This window comes from Vipera ursinii (assembly GCF_947247035.1).
Source record: "Vipera ursinii genome assembly, chromosome: 4".
In the NCBI taxonomy this organism is placed as follows: domain Eukaryota; kingdom Metazoa; phylum Chordata; class Lepidosauria; order Squamata; family Viperidae; genus Vipera; species Vipera ursinii.
In genome coordinates, this window is record NC_139514.1 from 81932697 (window position 1) to 81952432 (window position 19736).

Sequence of the window (19736 nt, forward strand, 5' to 3'; positions counted from 1 at the left end):
CGCTCTCCCTCCTTCTGGCTTGCCTCTCCAGAAAAGGGAAAATAAAATCTTCTTCCCCCAGTCAATCTCCTCTTCCCCTTTAAAAATCTCTCCCCAAGAGCCCTGCCCCACTGCCAGCCACCATGGAGGCCACTGGAGCTCCCAACCTCTCTGCCGAATCTGCAAAGCTCCAGCAAAGCCTCCCAGTCAGTGCCAATCCCAGCCACCGCTGATCCCTCCCAACTCCCCTCTCCACTACAAAAGGAACAAAGGTTCCATGGGGCAGCCTTGGAATCAGCAAGGAGCTGCCTCACCACCTCTGCCCCAACCCCTGGGTGTGCGCACAGGAGATGACCAGTGCTGGCATCCTGGGTGAAGTCAGCCTGCAGTACAACACAGCCAGCAGGGTTGCTGGACTCTGCTTGTGCACACTGCCCCGTGGATTTAAGACTGAGTGCATTCTGGCTTTGATGGACACAACCAGGTTGTAGATCAGTGCCCGGTCAACCTCGGCCTGGCTGAGGTGTGGTGAGCCAGTCCTTCACTGTTTCCAGAGCAGGTTCCCAGGCTGGACTGAACCACATATTGGGCTGGATCCAGCCCACGGGCCTTCTGTTTGACATATCTGCTTTATAGTGTCCAGCCAGTGGCTCTAGGCAACTCCTTCTCCCTTTTCAGCTGATCATTCCCAGCGTGGCTGACTTTTCTAGTGAGTCAGGTCACATGACATGACCAAAGTATGATAACATCTGTTTGGCAATCTTGGCTTCAACTGATATTTTTGATGAGATTTGGTCTAACAGGAGTTTCATTTTGCAAACAACTATACAATTCAGATAGATGTAGTTAAAACAAACGAAACACTCATACGTGCTGACTTAAGGCATGAAATTGCCATTTTAGTGTTTGAAAATGTAGAGGACTGATATTAATGGATGGGTGATATATTTTTCCCCAAGTAGTGCAATTTCCAGCTAACATATTATAACATTAATTCAGAAAATTTACAATGTATTTCCATCAGACTATTTGTTATACTATCCAATTTGTGTTCAGCAAACATGTTTGAATCACAGTTTTCTGTGCCTTAATTTTTAACTTCACAGATTTATGCTGGATATATTCACTTTGGATGGGCTCTACAAATTTTAATTTCATAGCAAGTTCATTCGATTCACCAATATTATAATCAATGTTTTCTTTTGCTTTTAAAGTTATATCTCAAAGTGAAATTCACTAGACTTTAGCTTGCTTGCCTTATGCTATGTTCATATTATATTTATATGTTATGTTATGTTATGCATAATATAATTTAAAAGATTATACTTTTACCCTTTATCCAACTTTTGAATAGCTTAGAAACAATTATTGTAAACCCATTTTAAGTTTGAGAGCCCTGTATGTTTGTTTAAGATTTTTGAATTGCAAAGCAGGGTCCTAAGAATTAGCAAATGAATAATCTTTTCTGTAATGTCTATAGATGTACATACATTGTTAGTATAAAATATTGCAGAATTAAGAAACCATCTTCTTAATACAGCAAAATACAGGTAGCCCTTGTTTAGTGACTGTCATGGATAATGATCATTTGTAGTTATAACTGTGTTCTAAATGTGGGTCTTGGTGGGTCTCTCTCTCTCTGTCTCCCCCTCCTTCCCTCCTTCCCTCCCTCCCTCTCCTTCTCCCCCTGCAGCAGGCTTGCAGTGCTGCCTAACCCTAATTTCATCACGAACTCTTTTTTTGCCTCCTAAGGAATATTAGCATATTCTTTTAAATGTGCATTCTCCACAGTGTGTCTGCTTACTCTTTTGTAATTCTTTCCTTCCTGATGAATGTAAATACAAACATTAATTCACAGTCACATGAACACCATTATAGTGAATATATGTTATCCTGTGCCTAACCTGTTGTTTTTCTTTTTTCCCTCTCTTGCAAAGTGAAGAGATTGGAGAGAAAGGAATTACAACAGAACAAGCAGGCAAACAATAGGGAACACATTGAAAGGAATGTGGTGGTATCAGCAGCCCTGAGAGTGCTATGGAAACATCCTGGTGTAATTTTTTTCCTCACCTCACTTGTTTAAACAATCTGTCCACTCAGCGAGGAGGAAAAAACAGAACCCAAGCAATCTCTAGGCAATTTCTTATGCAGATCTGCTTTTTTCTCCCTCCATCATTGGCTGGAGAGACTGGAGAGGAAGGGATTACAAGACAATAAGCAGACATGCAGTGGGAAGTTCATGAGACTATTAGTGTAGTGTGCTCACGGCTGTCATCTCTGAGCATGTCTGTGAATGTAAACATTAATATTAATTTGCTTCTTGCTAATTATCCCAGTGCCTGGAGACAGTTTCAAAGAGTGGTAGAGTGGAGAAAAAGAGAAACTGAAGTAAAATCATTAGAGAAAAACAAAAGCAAGAGGTATGTAAGTGATCAGCCTTGTCAGTTACAGATAGTAGCTGCAAGCTGGCTAACCCAGTTCCAGGGTTAGCATTTCAAAGGATGGAAGAGTGGGAAAAAGGAAAGCACAGTCATGATCATCTGATTTACCTTCTAGTGACCACATTGCTTCATAACACAGTTGTCAGTCCCAAATGTGGTCACTAAAAAATTGAGTACCTGTTTTTTTTCCCTCGGACAAGCGCTGGCTCTTCGGCTTTGAAACAGAGATGAGCACCGGCCCCTAGAGTCGGAAATGACTAGCACGCATGTGCGGGGGAACCTTTACCTTTACCTATATTAAATAGAACATAGTTAACTTTTCATTACAGTTTGATTCTTACAATGCTTCCTAAAATAGGAAGACTGAAACAGAATTGCATCTCCTCTAGCATCCTTTTCTATTGCCTTGGTTAGATTTTGTTTTATACCACCAGTTGGCAACCCAAATTGTCAAAATTCAAAAACATTGTTCTTTTTATGATTCCAAGGTCTCTTAAATCTCCTTAAAGGGTGTCTTGTTTTTGCCATGCACACCTTGATAGCTTTTGAGCACGTTTCATAGACAGTCCTATGAAGAATACATAGTTACATAGTAGCAATGAATTGTTCCCATGGTCAAATTGTCTTCTTTTCTGATTTGCCATTCTAGAAACTAGGAACCCACGACAGTTTTAAAGCCTAGTGATGCTTAGTGGAGTCCATTCCTTCCTCTAGTGACTGAACAAGTTGCTAACCAAAAAATGTCTCAAATGTGCCATTCTGTGTGGAAGATTCAAGTGTTTTGTGGTATAGGAAATGTCTGTATAAATCATGGACCAGGAGAAAAGCATGGGGATATGGGGTGAAATGAGATTGCCTGATCACTCAGGTAATAGAAGTATCTAATGAAAAAAAAAGGCTTTTCAAACCTTGTCACCTTGAAATGTCAAGTTTTGGCACTGGAAAAAAAGGCCTTTTCATCAGCAGAAAAGATAACTCATGAAGCTATCATGCCCCAAGGGCAATGGCTGTCAGGGGTGATGCTTATTGTGCTTTCTCTAGAAGGTCAATAAAAATGTTTAGTGCACATTTTGTTAGGGGGGAGGGGGAGACCCAGATTTCATAAAGAAATAAATTAACTAAGCTTTTAATTTGTCTGCCTTGAGAACTGTTCTCATTATTTCCTACTAGTCTAAGAGTTTTTAATTGAGAGCAGCTGCATGAAGAAACTGGGCAGAGGTTCAAGGGGAAGAAAAATAAGAAGTGATTCTTATAATTTTAGCATTCAGAACAAAACAGGATTATAGGTTTCATTCTGTGATTTCAATTCCTCACTAGCTAGTATGGTAACTAAAACGTAAGGGCATAGGCATCTTTATGCAAATATAAGATATTCATAGCTATTTTCATGTTACATCAGAAGGATTTCCCAGCAGCTTTAGCAATATGTGGTATCACACATAATTAGAGGGAATGCAGAATCTTCTAACATAGAAAAAATGATGGTCTGAAAGCATATTTGTATATATGCTTTAGATGAAGTTTTGGGGGATCTTTATATTTGGTGTTTTATTAAAAGGCTATATAATTATTAAAGATGGGTGGTTTTGGGAAATTAACACCTTTCAAACTGGAAGTAAAACTCACCTTGTTACATATCGCTCTTCATAATGTAAAAACAGTTGACATAGTGAATACTCACAGCAGCCACTCCTTACTTGTATTTTGTTTTCTCAGGGTCTTTCTGCTTTCCAGCCAAGCGCTTAGTTAAATCTGAAAGCAAAGAAATTCAAACCTGGGAAGCTATTGAATAGCAGGCTGGGTGATTTGGGTAGGGGAGCAGGAAAGCCAGCAAGAGGAAACCTTCAAAAAACCATTGAGAAAGCCAATGGGAGGAAAACTGAGGAACAGATGGGGAAGATGGTGAGTGGGGGAGAGTGTTGTGAAGAAGTGGGGAGGATAAGATTTGGGAGAAGCTGTGGATTTACAAAGTCTGAAACCTCTGGTCCTGGTGACTGACCCAGATTGCATCCTGCAATATTATCCTGGGATGTGTCTATTTGCCTTCATTTGTGAGGATTTACAAAGTCAGACGGATGGGCAAAAGAAACTAATCAAGGGAAATAGAGAGGAGGGACAAGGTTTTGGTAGATTTGAGAGAAAGGAAGCATGTCTATTCTTATGCATGTGTTAAAAAGATGTAATAATTGTGTGCTTTCACAATGGGAGGGGCAGGGTTTGTGATTTTGAAGGGGAAATGTCACTGGGATTTGTGGGTGTTTAGGTTCTTAATTTAAGACACAGCCTATGAAAGACTACTTGCGTCAGCAAACAAAGCAGCACAATCCTTTAGCTTTGATTCTAGGCAGCATTCTTTTATTGTAGTTAGGAGCAGCTGCTCAGGCATTATAAAACAAATTACTTCTCTAATACTAAATTAAAATATTTTGGTGAAGTGTATCAAGTTATGTGTATAGTCTCCTAGTGTATAGGCTAAATAGAACTATTGTTATACTTGTATTTTATTGCTGCTTCCTATTTAGAGATGAGTATGTGGGGTGAGGGTTTTTGCTTTCACAGGACACACCACACATTGTAGCAAATCTGTGCACAATGCTTTATTGCAGCACACACTTTGTCCAACAATAGACTATTGCCTTCACACTTCTAAGACTTGCAAGGTAATATCATGCAAATATGTCTTTAATAGTAATTATAAGTTCGTAAAGTAACAGACAATCTTTGACTCCTTCCAAAGATTCTTACAGATGTTGGGATAAGGAGCTGCTTCAGTGGGGTTGATTTTCTTGTTGCTACCAACCTCTTGGCAAAGCTCCAAGCAGGTGTTCCACCAGGATATGTGGCTTGCTGTGATCCTGGCAGTTTAATGATAGTCCTCTTGCTTGCTTTTAACAGCAGCCAATCTTCAGATATTGCCTCTACTTCCCTGCCTGTGGCTTGCTCATCATGTACCCTCTTCATACATCTCCCCACTCTGTCCTAGCATTTACTTTAGTCAGTAGAGAGCCTGGGTAGGGTGGGGCTGCTTCTGGACATTAACATATTGTTAAAAATACCAGGTTCTGGCTCAATTATCCAGGCAATAGCATCAACATGTTGGATGGTTGTGAGTAAAGTTGTGAGTGAATGTATGAATGCATGAGGGAAATGGGGTGAGAAGTGTTTGTGGAAACCGCTTCTTGACTTTGTGCTTGAGGTGGAAAAAATATTATGATTTGGGGTTTTACTGATTAGATTGATTTGCTGGTACAGAAATGGCTAGTGCATACTACTATAGAAATGTAAAAAGTTGGCTTCCAGTTTTGACATTGCGTTAATGCAGATGCAGGAAAATGGGGCTCTGTCTTTTGCACCTGGTTTTGCACCTGGTTTTGCACCTGGCTTGGGGACCCTGGAAAGGGTCGAAAGTCACCCAATAGAGGCGGAAAGCAAGGAGGGGACTCTTGTTGTTCGTAGGGGGGGCAGCAGCCCTCCCATTTGATCCAAGGAAGCCCTTCAAACCAGCGGGAAAAAGACTTGCTGCATTTGTATAGCCAGTCCGAAGCTGCTGACAATGGATGACAACAAGCACTACTAAGCAACTTTACAACAATGTAGATGAAACTGGGTGAGACCAGATCCTCTCTTTATGATTTTAAGACCTCTTCCTGAAAATCTGCCCAAAGCATTCCCCCTGATGAAAGAAGGAAAGGGAATTTCCGCCCCATTCCCTCAGAAAAGAAAAGCAGCAAATTAATTAATTGGGGAAAATGGCAAAACTTATATGACTTATTTGGAATTAATATATACATACAGCTTGAAAATTTGGGGACTAAAAGTATTTTTAAGACCTTTTTTTTTAAAAAAAAAGACTTGAAAAGTTTACAATATAAGTTTTGTATCTAAAAACTGGAAAATGGCATTTATTTATTTATTTATTTATTTATTTATTTGTTTATTTGTTTATTTATTTATTTATTTATTTAATTGGATTTGTATACCGCCCTTTCCCAAAGGACTCAGGGCGGTTTACAGGGAATTAAAACAGGAAATACAAAAATTAAAAACAATTAAAAAGATTATAATAGTCCCTGAGAGAATAAAAACCCCAATTAAAATTAAAATTAAAATTAAAATTCTCAGCCTGGGCCAGAGAGCTCGAAGAGCCAGGTCTTCAGGTCCCGGCGGAATGAACGGAGGTCGGGGGCAGTCCTCAACTCCACGGGCAGCTGGTTCCAGAGGGCAGGCGCACCCACTGAGAAGGCCCTCCCTCTGGGCGTTACCTGCCAGCAATCTTTTACCGGCGGCACCCTGAGAAGACCCTCCCTGTGGGAGCGCACTGGACGAAGGGAACATGATGCTGGCAGCAGGTGTTCCCTCAGATATCCCGGACCCAAGCCATTTAGGGCTTTATAGGTCATCACCAGCACCTTGAATCTCACCCAGAGGGCAAGCGGAAGCCAATGCAGCTTGCGGAGTAGAGGTGTTACATGGGAGTATTGGGAAACCCCCATCACAACTCGTGCGGCTGCATTCTGCACCAGCTGAAGCCTCCGGGTGGTCCTCAAGGGCAGCCCCATGTAGAGAGCGTTGCAGTAGTCTAAACGGGAGGTCACGAGCACATGAGTGACTGTGCGTAGGGCATCTCGGTCCAGGTAGGGTCGCAACTGGCGCATCAGGTGAACCTGTGCAAAAGCCCCCCTGGTCACGGCTCCCATATGGTCTTCAAAATTGAGCCAGGAATCAAGGAGGACGCCCAAGTTGCGAGCCCTATCAATGGGGGGTAACACCTCACCCCCCATCGTTAAAGGTAGAATGGTCTGGTTAACCCAAGATGCTGATATGCACAGCCACTCAGTCTTGGCAGGATTGAGACGAAGCCTGTTTCTCCCCATCCAGACCTGGACCGCCTCCAGGCAATGGGACATCACGGTGAGGGCATCGCTGGGTTGGTCCGGGGTGGAAAGAAAAAGTTGGGTATCATCAGCGTACTGATGATACCCCACCCCAAAACCACAAATGATCTCACCTAGTGGCTTCATATAGATGTTGAACAGGAGGGGCGAGAGAACCGACCCCTGAGGAACTCCACAAACAAGAGGCCTCGGGGTGGATCTCTGCCCTCCTGTCAACACCGACTGCGAGCGGCCCAGGAGATAGGAGGAGAACCACCTTAAAATGGTGCCTCCCACTCCCAACCCCCTGAGACGCCACAGTAGGATACCATGGTAGATGGTATCAAAAGCCGCTGAGAGATCTAATAGGACTAGGACAGAGGAACAACCCCTGTCCCGAGCCCGCCATAGATCATTGATGACATCTAGTGGTAACTTATAGCACTACAACTTATTTATCCCTAAAAGAAACCTGGCTCGAAGCCCAGAACTAGATAAGACTTTGGCTGGTCTTGGAAGCTTTTACTATTGAGAATTGTAGCTGAGAAAAAAGTAACTTGGGGGCTGCTTATCTGTGTGGCAGAGATGATAACAAATATTCTAAATTTGGCCTGTCTGGATTTTGAACATAAATACTGACTTTCAGAACTGTATTGTGGATTTATTTTCTTGTAGAAAAACATACGGAACGCTTTGGATTATAAATCTTGATTATTAAACAACCTTCAATGCTTCTTTTTTCTCCCTGTACAGAAAGGATATATTTCTTACTGGACAGAAAAAATTGAATTTTATTTATATATGCTTAGGGGAGATTCAGGAACAGACAGTTGGTTGGATACATTTATAACAGCTACTTACAAAAAAAAATTGGATGTTTCATACTCAGCTTTAAATAGAAAAGCACCATCTTTAACATCTGTTCCCAGTAGCCTTAACTTGCCATATCTACATCTACATTAAATCTACAAACTCAGAAAACAACTATAAAGGAGGAACCAGAAACCCAGAAAATCAAAGGAAAACTAGAGTATGCTGATACAAATATTGATGATGTAAAGGAAATAAATGAAAACTCAGAAGACACAATGATAATATTGGAAACGGAGAAGACATTTTACAAACCAAGGTTTCACTGGATGACAAGGAAGGAGAGCTTATGGAATGGAAAATAAAATCGTTAACAGAATTGTGGGGATTTGGAGAAGGAGGGAGGCAGTTTAATGAATATCAATGGGCTAACTCTTCCAAAAACACTTTAACCAAGTTATTTCTCTTGTTTCAAATAATATATAGAGGAAGAATTATTTGATCATCCAAATGCACTGACTTGGAAAGTTAGTTGGCAAAGAAAGAAAGCTAGAGTAAGATTGAAGGAAACAGAAGCTTTGACCTATTAGAGGAGCTGTTATATTACTAATTAGAGGTTTGAATATGGTTAAGAATAGATTGTTAGAAACAGAAGTATTATTATAACTAGATAGTTAGGATTTGTAATCAGAATATATCTTGGTATGAAAAGGGAAATAAGAATATGCTAAAAACTTTGAGGACTTCCCGTTCATGTTTTCCAGTGAGCAGTCTGAAGATTCGGAATGCCGAACTCTTCGGCTGGAATTTCTTTTTGTTGGGGACCCTAAGGGGCCAGAACCCACCCTGAAGGGGTGGAATGAATGAAGGAAATCCCAGGGACTTAGGAGAGATGGCAGACTCTCCAAATGGTCCAGGAGAAGCCTCCCAGAAACCAACAGAAGAAAGGGCTGACTAACTGCTTGTTCAGCCATAGTTGGAAACAACAAGAAGTCATAAGCTTTCAAATTAAACAGATCTAAAACAGCATGCTTGAATCTGGGTAAGAATATTGATTTTCTCTATCCTACTTATTTTCCTGAAGAAGAAAGTCCCCAAAATAAGAGATCTCCGAAGAAGGAAAGGGGGAGGGGGACTCTGCTCCCTCCCTTTTGGTTATAGGAAGTGGCAAAACTTACCCTTTAGAGAGAGAAATAAAGACTAGAAAGAAATGAAAAATGAGCAAACGCTGACACCTGCTGGTGGGTGAGGATTTTTTTTCTCTGACCCTCAAAGTTTTTAGAAAATGCAGCTGTGTAAACAAAGTGACAGTAACAAAGCTGAAGCAATGAATACTTTACAAAAGGAAACATATGATAAGCGGCAACAATTTCAAAGGACAATGACTTTAAACTACAAAGAAATCCAGAATAACCTTGAGAGCATGAATCAATTTATTTCCAACTTAATTTCACTCCAAGAAATTTCCCAGGAAAATACAATAGAGATGGCTGAACATAATTCTGAGGATAGAGACTTGATGATGGAACCATATAAAATAAAAAATCATTATTTAATCCAAATGGGAAATATTTCAACACGTCCAAGCAACTTTGAAGATAAGGAAAAGAATGAGAAAAAAATCCTTACAGGGAAACAAATACAGCAAAACATACTGATTAAGAAAGGCAACGGCCAGAGAAAAAAGACTAAAATAGAAATCCAGAAAATAGATGATGGAACTTATCAGAAAGAATACTTTAAAAAGAAACATTTGTTTGAATATGGAAAAACTTTGAAATATATTACTCTTAGAGGGATGATATTTTTCTTTTTTTCTTTTTTCTTAACTAATATGTTTTTCCCTTTCTTTCTGTTAAAAAACGTTGAAATGATTTAAACAAAAGCAAATGTTTTAGTTATTTAAATGTGATGATAAGAAAAGCATAAAAATGTGTTTTGAATGAGAGTTAAAGGATTAGATGATTAGAACTATTGAATGGAATGCTTAAAGTTTAAATTCTTAGCTATGGTCAAAAAGAATAAGAAATTGAGGGAATAAATATATATTAAATTAGGAGGGATACATATTTTAAGTTGTATGTTATTTTTTGTATTTCAGTGCTCTTCTCTCTTTTTCTTGTTTCCCTTTTCTTTCTTCTTTTTCTTTTTCTTCTTTTTTCCTTCTTCTTTTTTGTCTCTCTCCTCTTTTCTTTTCTCTTTCTACTTTTTTACTTATTGATTAAGAAATATAAAAGCATGAGAGGGCTTATATGGGAAAAACAGAATTAAATCAACTAATGTAAATATAGTTAACTGTTGAAAAGAATGTCACTAGTCAGAATATTTAGAATTTCGGGGGAGAAATAAGCTGAAATAAACATGGTAACAGGATTTACGATAAGGCAACTAAAATGACAAATAGGATTATCGAAACTATATACTTAATTGTTGTTAATTAAAATAATGAGAATTGTTTTAATCTAATGCTTGCAAAGAAAGATACTTTGGGGAAAGGGGAAATCAAATGAAATTAACATATGGAATATACTGTAGATCATAGAAATTAATTGTTAAGGATTGTCTTATAAATGTTACCCAGACAACATAATGTTTACAAATTACTGAATGATTTATGTTATGTTAAAAAATTCTAATAAAATATATATACAAAAAAAAGAATATGCTAAGAACTTTGAATAAGGGATGCTTTTGGTGGCCCAAATGTAAAAAGTTGAGATCTGATTTTACTGCAACAGAGTAAGGAAATCAATGTATTTTGTTTCTTCCCCTCCCTTTCTTCACACCTTTTTTGTTTTCCCTTTCTCTACTGTTGTCCCTTACTATTTGCTTTTGTATTTTCACATTTTATGTTATAAATGAATAAAACTAGTAAACAACAACAACAAAAAGAAGTGTTTGTGTTTGGCTGCAACTATTTTTTCCAATTCACTGATAATTATGTAAGTTGGCATTCTAGTTCTCTCTTAGTGGCTTCTTTCTCTTCAACCTTCAAAAGTATAGGTTTGTCCCATGGCAGTCCATTTATTCTTTCATGGGTCTTCAGACTTCCCCCACTTGGCCCAGGATCTCCTGGGAACAACCAAGCCTCAAGAGCCAATCTTGTGTTGGACAAATCAGTCCTTATGTCTTCATCTTTCCTCTTTTTTTCTGCATAGAGTTCTTTTAAAGTCTCTGTCTTTCTCCTTTTTCTTGCTAGTTTAGTAGCAACTCCAATTTCCTATGAAAAAATTATAAGATCCCATGTTGTCATTTCTGAACTCAAAGTCCACTTAATGTTTAAAGGTTGTATATGACAGATTATTAGAGAGCCATGGGTGATTGCAGGCTGATATAGTTGAACTTTTTACTTTTTTGCCTGCATTTGTATGATGGTGATGCCAGAAATTCTAGACAGCTTGCAATATACAAAAGTAATACACATATAAAAACAATTTGTACAAGCAAATAATAATGAATACAATGATTAAATACTGCTCATAAACAGCTGTTTGAGCTATTAGGTGAGATCTTCATTCCTCAATGCCATCTAAAAGAGACTACCTTTATTATTTTTCTAAAGTCCATGAAGTTAGGAATGCATATAACTATGACAAGGAAATGAGTTTGGGAGATTTAATTTTAGAATAATTTATTTAATATGATAGTTGACACATTGCCATACCTTTCTGTGAACATATGTTGATGCAAACAAACAGATGTAATGGTGTAAATGAATATGTTATTTAGGGGATTCAAGAAGACAGTTCTCATGATCCAATGCTTGTCCTCTGTGTAAAGTGATTTATTTGCTTCTTTTTGTTATAATTTCAATCTCTCAGTTAAATGTGAATTTAAATTCCACACCTGATCCAATTATTACTAGGACAAAGGTTTGTCTGAGGTTCTGCAGTGGATGAGAAAAAGTGAGCACAAATTGGCATTCTCTTTGAGATTTAGATTCAAATACAGGCAGGGCCCTTCACCTCTTCTAACCTAACCTAACCTAACCTAACCTAACCTAACCTAACCTAACCTAACCTAACCTAACCTAACCTAACCTAACCTAACCTAACCTAATGTAACCAATGTACAAACATTTCATGATGTTATTGTTTTCTGCTGAATCAAAGGCAGATGGATTAAAAAAATCTACTCAGTCGTGGGGACAGTTTAAAGTTCATTAGATTGAAAAGCCTGTTTTGTCAGTTACTTATAAATCATTAGAAGAATCCATGAAGCCAAAAGAACATGAGGACAGAAGGTATAAACAGCAGATGCAACAGCAATAGACTGAGATTGCATATTCTTTTCTCCCCTTAACATTTAGGTGACCTATGAGATAATTAAAAGAAATTGAAGAATTCCATGTTATTTTAGACTGTTTTAGGAGACTGAGTTGTGAAGAATTATAGATGATGCTTAACTGAAAAACACAATTGCAGCAGCTTGTCACTTTTAGGCTGTATACACATACAGTGTGTTGAAGGGATAAGAGCACAATGTAAGGGCTCAGTTTCAATCCTCCCTGCTTTTTTCAGTTAAGTACCAGTAAAAGTTTTTCTATTTGTATCTATGGGCGGCTGATGGGAATCTGGCAGTAATGGACTACATCAGTGTTTTTTGATCTGGGAAATTTCCAGATGTATCAATTTCAACATCCAACTTCTCCAAGTAGCATGTACATGATAAAAAATTCTGGGACATGATGTCAATGCTTTGGAAAACAGCTACAGTAGATGTAAAAATATCCAGTCTGTAGAAAGAATGGAACGCTTACTAATGTCTGATCATTGCATAAAATGTATAGGTAAATTAGGTAAAAAGGGTGTCAACAAATTTGGGGCATTATTAATGCATATAAAATGCTTGCTTATTTTATATTATTGAACATTTACTGCAAAAGAAGGAAGGGAAAAGAACTTGTGGGGTATTTTGCCTCATGATCCAAAATAACTTTAATAGTGTCTGTTTATTGAAAAAAGCTGAGATTCTAGCCCATGGTACAAATAAAAACCCACTTATCTACTATTTATCTACTACTTTATCACAGAGGTGAAGAAAGTGATGAGAATGTCAGGGCCCACTTCAAAACCTCATCCCAAGAAAGTAGAACTTGTGGAAGCAGTTTCTTCCAAAAGGATCTTTTATTAGAAGTTCAAACAGGGCAATTCCCAGGTGTTAAGTTCCATGTGGGAAAAGGGAGATAAAATCAGGCCGGCTGATAAAATTAGTCAAGGCAATAACCCTCAAGCACTCCCCCCAGGAGTATGCAGAACCCAGGAAGAGAAGAGAGTGAGATTCAGGTCAGGATGAAAGAGGAAAGAAAAAGAGTGAGTTAGGAGGGGGGAAGGGGAACCCTGTAGATATGGGTTCTGACAGAGAAATATGTTTTGAGTAAAATCAGATGAAAGGCTAATTTAAGAATTCCAAAGGAGATTCCAGACCCTTGATCCCATGCTTCCCTCTAGATATATGAATAACACATTGTTAATGCTCCCAACCATAATATATGTAACTAGGACATTTTTCTGCTAGGTGCATTTGCTAATTTTTAGAAAGTGCTGCTTTCCTATGTGAAAGTATTTGAATTTTTTAAAAATAAATTAGTTTTTTAATTTTAAAATGTTTCAGCTTCTGTATTTCAATTAAATTAGTAGAAGTGTAATATATACTCATTTTGCCCATACTTCCAGCTCTGCTGTATTGGAACAACTGTCCAAAGAGGCTTTAAAAGTTACTTGGATAGTTGCTTTGTTTAAAGTAGTAGAACATACAGATAGGTTTTAATAAGGAAACTAATCTCCTAGGTGGATAAATATAAGTGGTGTCATTCACCTTTAAAAAAAAATTCTGGCAAGGTTTTCAATATAGTTGTCTACATAGCATATTGAAAGCAGAGACAAAATACTTAACATTCAGGAGTTAAAAGAGTCCTGTCTAAAATTAGGCAGTGATTTGAACCTTTCTATCTGAGATCAGGTACAGGATATGTCTGGGGGTTAGAATATGTGATAAATGAAGTGACTAACTAAACTCTTGCGGCCAAAAGAAAGGCCATGAGAGGCGATGAAATGAACTGTTTGAAGATTATAGGTTTGACATTTTGAGAGTTTGGTGGCCCCTGAGCAAAAGGCCACCACAAATCAGAAGGCACAAATATTCCAAAATGCCCTGCTGGTTGGCTGCCATGATAAAATTGCAGCACTTTAAGGAACATGGGACACATAAACAGCCTTTGTGGTACACTCTCTTGTTTATTTAGGGAGAGAACTCCTTTACAATGTGTAATTACCTTCTGAACTACTGAGTTTTCTAAATTTAGAGCCAGATACTTGCTTTTATTATCATAATTTATATTGCAAAATTTGCAAATCTACAAAATTTGCCATATAGTAGAAATGTTATGGAGAAACATTAAGTCAATAATGTGTGGTTTGTGAGAGTACGCCATGATTATTCTCATTTGGTCCATTGCTGGCAAATCCTAGACTCTCAATTATTATGCCCAACACTTAGAAGTAACTTCAGATACCACTAGCATATTGATAGTAAGTAATACAGAAGACTTAGAATAGGTTGTAATGTACTCTATTCTATAGGAGTTAAGTATTTTTAAAGATGCTTAGGTATATTTGGCTTCAATTTTACTTTCTGATTTCCAGTTCATGACTGAAAATAACCTGCAAAGTATTTTTTCTTCTTCGACCTTCATTCTGCCAACTGTATCCTTCCTTTATGCACTTGGGGAATGAAACTCTAGATATTTAAATAAAACTGAAATAACTGTTACTCAATGTATTGGCATAATCCATCAGAAATCATTACAATTAAGTCTCCTTTTAATACACGGTTGAAACTAGTCTCTAATCTAGTATTTTATAATGATGATATTGTTAGAACCTATTCCTATTTCATTTCATTTCTATTTCATTCTACCTGTTCCTGGGTTTTGTCATACTCCCAAGGGGGAGGGGGGATGTGCCTGCAGGGCTATTAATAATAAATAAACCTTTTATTGTCAAAGTACAACATGTGTACATTGAGATTAGCTGAGCCTCTCCCCGTGCTCTCTCCCCCCAACACACAATGACAACAAACCCTCCATCCTACCACACCATGTGAACCAACTACACCATACACCGGCCTCCCAAGTCAATTCTGCATAAGTTCACAGAGATTATATCCCATTCAAAAGCCTAACAGCCCACGGATAAAAGCTGTTTTTCAGCCTGTTGGTACGGCTGGCTATACTCCTATATCTCCTATCCGTCCAGGGTGTGAGTCATCCCTGAGAATTTGCCTCACTCTTCCAAGGCAACGAGCCCTTTCACTCCCTCTATTTGTTACAATGTAATCCTTTACTTTGTTTATTGGGTCTGTATCCTTGACCTGCCCACTAAAATGTAACAACTTGTTTACTGTGTTATCTCTCTCTCTGAACTCTATCTTTTAAATGGTCAGTTAAGAACAAAGGAGGAAATAAGGAATGTAACCTCAGCACCTGGTTTATGTCTACACTCTCAGAGGAAGGTGTTAAGAAGCCGCCAACCCTCACTGCATGAGCTGGAGACAGGCTGATGTTATCTCCCTGGTTCCCACAACGGACTTAATGCTTGGGAATTGGCCATTCCACATTGGGAGGTTGATCTATGGGGTGGGGTCCTGCTTGGGAATACTATAATCTACTGCACTGCATGGGGAATTCTGAGATCCTGTCTATTATGCTTGCTATCACCTACTCTTAATAAAAGTTCCTGTTTGGAAGAAATTGTTTCCAAGAGTTCTGGTTTCTTAAGATGTGGGTTTGAAGTGGGTCCTGACAGATATTTCCTCAGATTTGCTTTCCTTTGTCTGATGTATTATAGAGGCACATAAATTTGTAAATTATGTCTATAGAATTATAACACATAATCAATTACAATGTTAACTTGGCATTGCTTTGTTATTGTACTTGTTAATTATTGCTAAATTTCAATGAGAATGTTAACAAGAAAATGCTGACTCCTTTCTTTCTTTCTTTCTTTCTTTTTAATTTTCAGGTTGGGGTTCCCCATGACAGTCATATCCTGTACCATTGGAATGTGTTATCTTCTTGTTGTTCATGTTGTACTGGGTTGGGCTTAAATTCTATGTGTTGATCATATACTATATGATCAAAAGATTCTGTCAATCTTTTTCAGCTTTTGTTAAATTTTTGGATCACTGAAAGAAAACCAGATTTCTTTTTAAAAAAAAACCTGGCTCAAAATTGTCTTTCCATCATGTGCAAAAAAATCTAGTTTTTAAATGAAATCAAGCATTGATTTTGATAGGAAAAATGTCTGTGCTTCCTGTTGTGACTGAGATAAATAGAACCACATGGAATGCAAGTCAGCATAATTTTACTTAATAGCTGATAGCTCTATGATTACCATGTCAAACTTCGAAGGGTTTGTACTATTTTATATTTCAATTGGAAAGATTGTGGTCTGAAGATGAAATGGAACATGAGAAAAGGAAGGAAGAGATGCTGCCTAGGAAACAACCAGACAAGAGAGGCAGGACATCCCTTTGCTTAATGGTCATAAAGACAAACTTATGAAGGACCCACCCTAATGGATCAAGCAGTTAAAAGTATTTGTGAGAAGTTGTGCTTTCAGATTTGCAAGATTCTGTTAATGTAGCATTATAATAAAGTAGCAATATTTTTTGTCTGATTTACCCAGAAGGGCTGATAGTACAGTAAAGAAACTGTTAAAACTAGCTTAAAATCCTTCCCTTTGACATGTCAATTTGGGGTCTCCAGTTTAAAAAGGCACAGATGAACAAACATCATGTATCCTTTTGAATAATGTGCTCAGGTCTAAATCAATGTTCTTATGATGTGTTCCAGATGGACTTCCTGATAGTAGTTACAGCTAGGTGAAATATATTCCAGGATAATTTTTCACACCTGTCCCCCCAAATAAGATAATCTGACTAACCAGACATTTAAATATTATCTTTTAAAAAATATGCTTGTGGGTAATGATGCTGATTAAATGCCAGGTCTATATTTTCTGTAAAGATCATTATGCAGTAAGGATAAACCTTTCTGCAATGGTTCCTCCAAAATGTTCTCAAAGGAGGGAGATTTATTAATTAACATTCAAATAAATATACATACTTTCATAATAATCTATATTAATTGAAGCATGAATGTATATGGGGTCATATTTTCTCCTGAAATTTTGGATTACTAAATCTTGTGTGTAGTTATGAGTCTTGCTATTATCTTGCTATTGCAGATATTTTCCATTTCTCATTTGGCCTTGGTGATATGTTTAGCAATTTGTATTGTAAGTTGCTGATATTCACCTTATGCTTACTGTGATAAATAAGTACAGTAAATAGGGACACTTTGCATAATAAAATTACTTCATTGTTTTAAAATAAACAATGATTTGAAATTGAACAATTATCCCTTTTACTTTGGCTCATAATTTTCTATCAGTTTCAGAAGAATTGTTATTCACTCAAATGCACATGTATAAATAAAATGAGTTATATTTTGGACAATTATCAGGGGTATTTACCTAAGGCTATGTGTAAACAGCTTAATTTTAATATATTTAGTGATCAAGGATTCATGCTTGCTTATTGTTCACTGGCTAAGCAGGACAGTTTAAGAATAGCAAACTAGTTAGAATATTTTTCCAAGGCATTTTTATAGATAGAGATTGTAAATATAGAAGTGGAGAATGACACCCATGATAGAAGCTGTGCATCCAGTATGCTTTCATATCATATTTCCAAATCTAGGAAGAGTTGCTATCTCTTTAACCCCCATGATCCAATGAATTGGCTTTTTCACTGCCTGTGCCATTTAAAATGTCACTTGGCTCTTAATAAGTACTAACATCTCCAGGATGTATTAAAACTGTATTGTATTGTAATAAGTACTTTTTCCCAATATGAATATTATTCTTTGGATTGTGTCTGCTGACTCTTATAAGCTATTATAGGTATCCATTCTGTAATGCTGGACATAGCATTACAATGCTGCAATGCATATTTCAACACTCTCTCTCTCACACACACACACACATAAACACACACCATACATCCTACTCAATGCACTGCAGTGTCAACTACATGGAAGGAAAAATCTGAAATATGTAGGATTTCCCATTTTTCTCATCACATAGATGAACTTCTTATCTATCATGTGTTATCAAATAATAGTTCTGCTCTTATTTCAGTTCTTAGTTCTTAACCCATTTAGAAAGATTCTGCCTCAGGAATTAAACAATTTGCCTCTGCCTTGAAATATTTCATAACCTTGTTATTTAATCATATTATATTAGCTGTTCTAGGAATTAAATAATTTGCTTTAAATTGGATCCTGATTTAACATTATTTAAAATAAACCAAATGAAAACAGTACATTTATTAGTTTTAGTCTTGCTAAATATGATAGGTGCTGTATAAGAATCCATTATAATATTATTCTTTTGTGACATTATCATGCAAATAATAGATTACATTTGTATTGTAAAGTTATATAATTTGATCATTTGTGCAATGATGTTATAGTATGTGATGACAACATTATGAAAGTGAAGTCCTTGTCTTCTCTCTCTGAAGATGCCAATGTCAATAGGATTATAGATATTTTATCTTATTCCTTAGTTGATAAACTAATTGATTATTTGAGACATCATGTTTTATACTGTTTGAGTTCCAGTACTAAGGACTTTCAAAATTACAATCTGCATTTTTAGAGTGACAAAGTACAGTTTTCCTTGAAATCAGTGCATTTGACATTTCGCTAATAGAAAATGGGAAGATATACAATTCTTTCATTCATTCTCAGTAGCTGTCTGAAAAAAATCCATATACTGTATGTGACTTACTCACAGAGAGTTTACAGTAAATATGATGAGCTTAAAAGATTAAATATACTGAATACAACAATAGGATTATTTTCTATTGTAATTTTTTATAGATTTAAGAAATCAAGAAGACTGTAATCTGTATTTTTCCAGTGATGTACCTCACAATGAGTAAAATGTCATTGTAAAAGAAATTTTGTAACAATATATATGATACCTGTCCACAAGTGTGTGGGTCTTTTTCTTTTCTTACCACTGGCTTGCCCCACCAGATTATATTCCTTAAATATAATTTTTAAAAACAACAATATAAAAATTCAAAGCTTGATTGATTCTATTCTGCTGGCTAAACAGTGCAGTTCTTTACTGAAGACTTACCTAATTGGATATTCTAGAAGCATTAGATTCTATTGGATTTCTGCTGTCCCATCAGGCATAATGACTTTTCGAGACATTATAAACAACTAGAGAACCTAGGATCATCCTTCTTTCCACATATAATATAGGCTGGTGCTATTCTCACTTCCCTAATGACCCTCAGCAAAGCCCCAGTGAAGCCTCCTCTTTCTCCTTCCGCTTGGCTGATTCATGGAACTGCCTGTCACTTTGCCAGGGAAAGCAGGAACAAAGGGCCTTGAAGAAAACTACACCCCCACTCCCCATCCAGCTTTTTCCCCAAGGGCCCCCTTCTTCCGGGGAGAAAGAGTGATTACCTAACAACAGCACATCCAAAACATCCCTATCTTGCAAATATGCATCTGAATCACTCCCTGTTGTTTCTCCCTGCCCCTGCCCAC

At 37.3% G+C, this 19736-nt stretch overlaps 1 protein-coding gene across 1 annotated transcript in view; it reads left to right on the forward strand.

The window, feature by feature from the left end:
• The window catches only part of OCA2 (OCA2 melanosomal transmembrane protein), a gene marked incomplete at its 5' end in the record, with an annotated part of 243872 nt that extends 224787 nt beyond the window's left edge, over nucleotides 1-19085 (forward strand). The window contains one exon of the mRNA XM_083361506.1: nucleotides 16126-19085. Within this exon, the coding sequence (XP_083217632.1) occupies nucleotides 16126-16210 (85 nt within the window). The 3' untranslated portion in view covers nucleotides 16211-19085. The remainder of the gene's footprint in view (nucleotides 1-16125) is intronic.
• Between the last annotated feature and the right edge of the window lie 651 nt (nucleotides 19086-19736).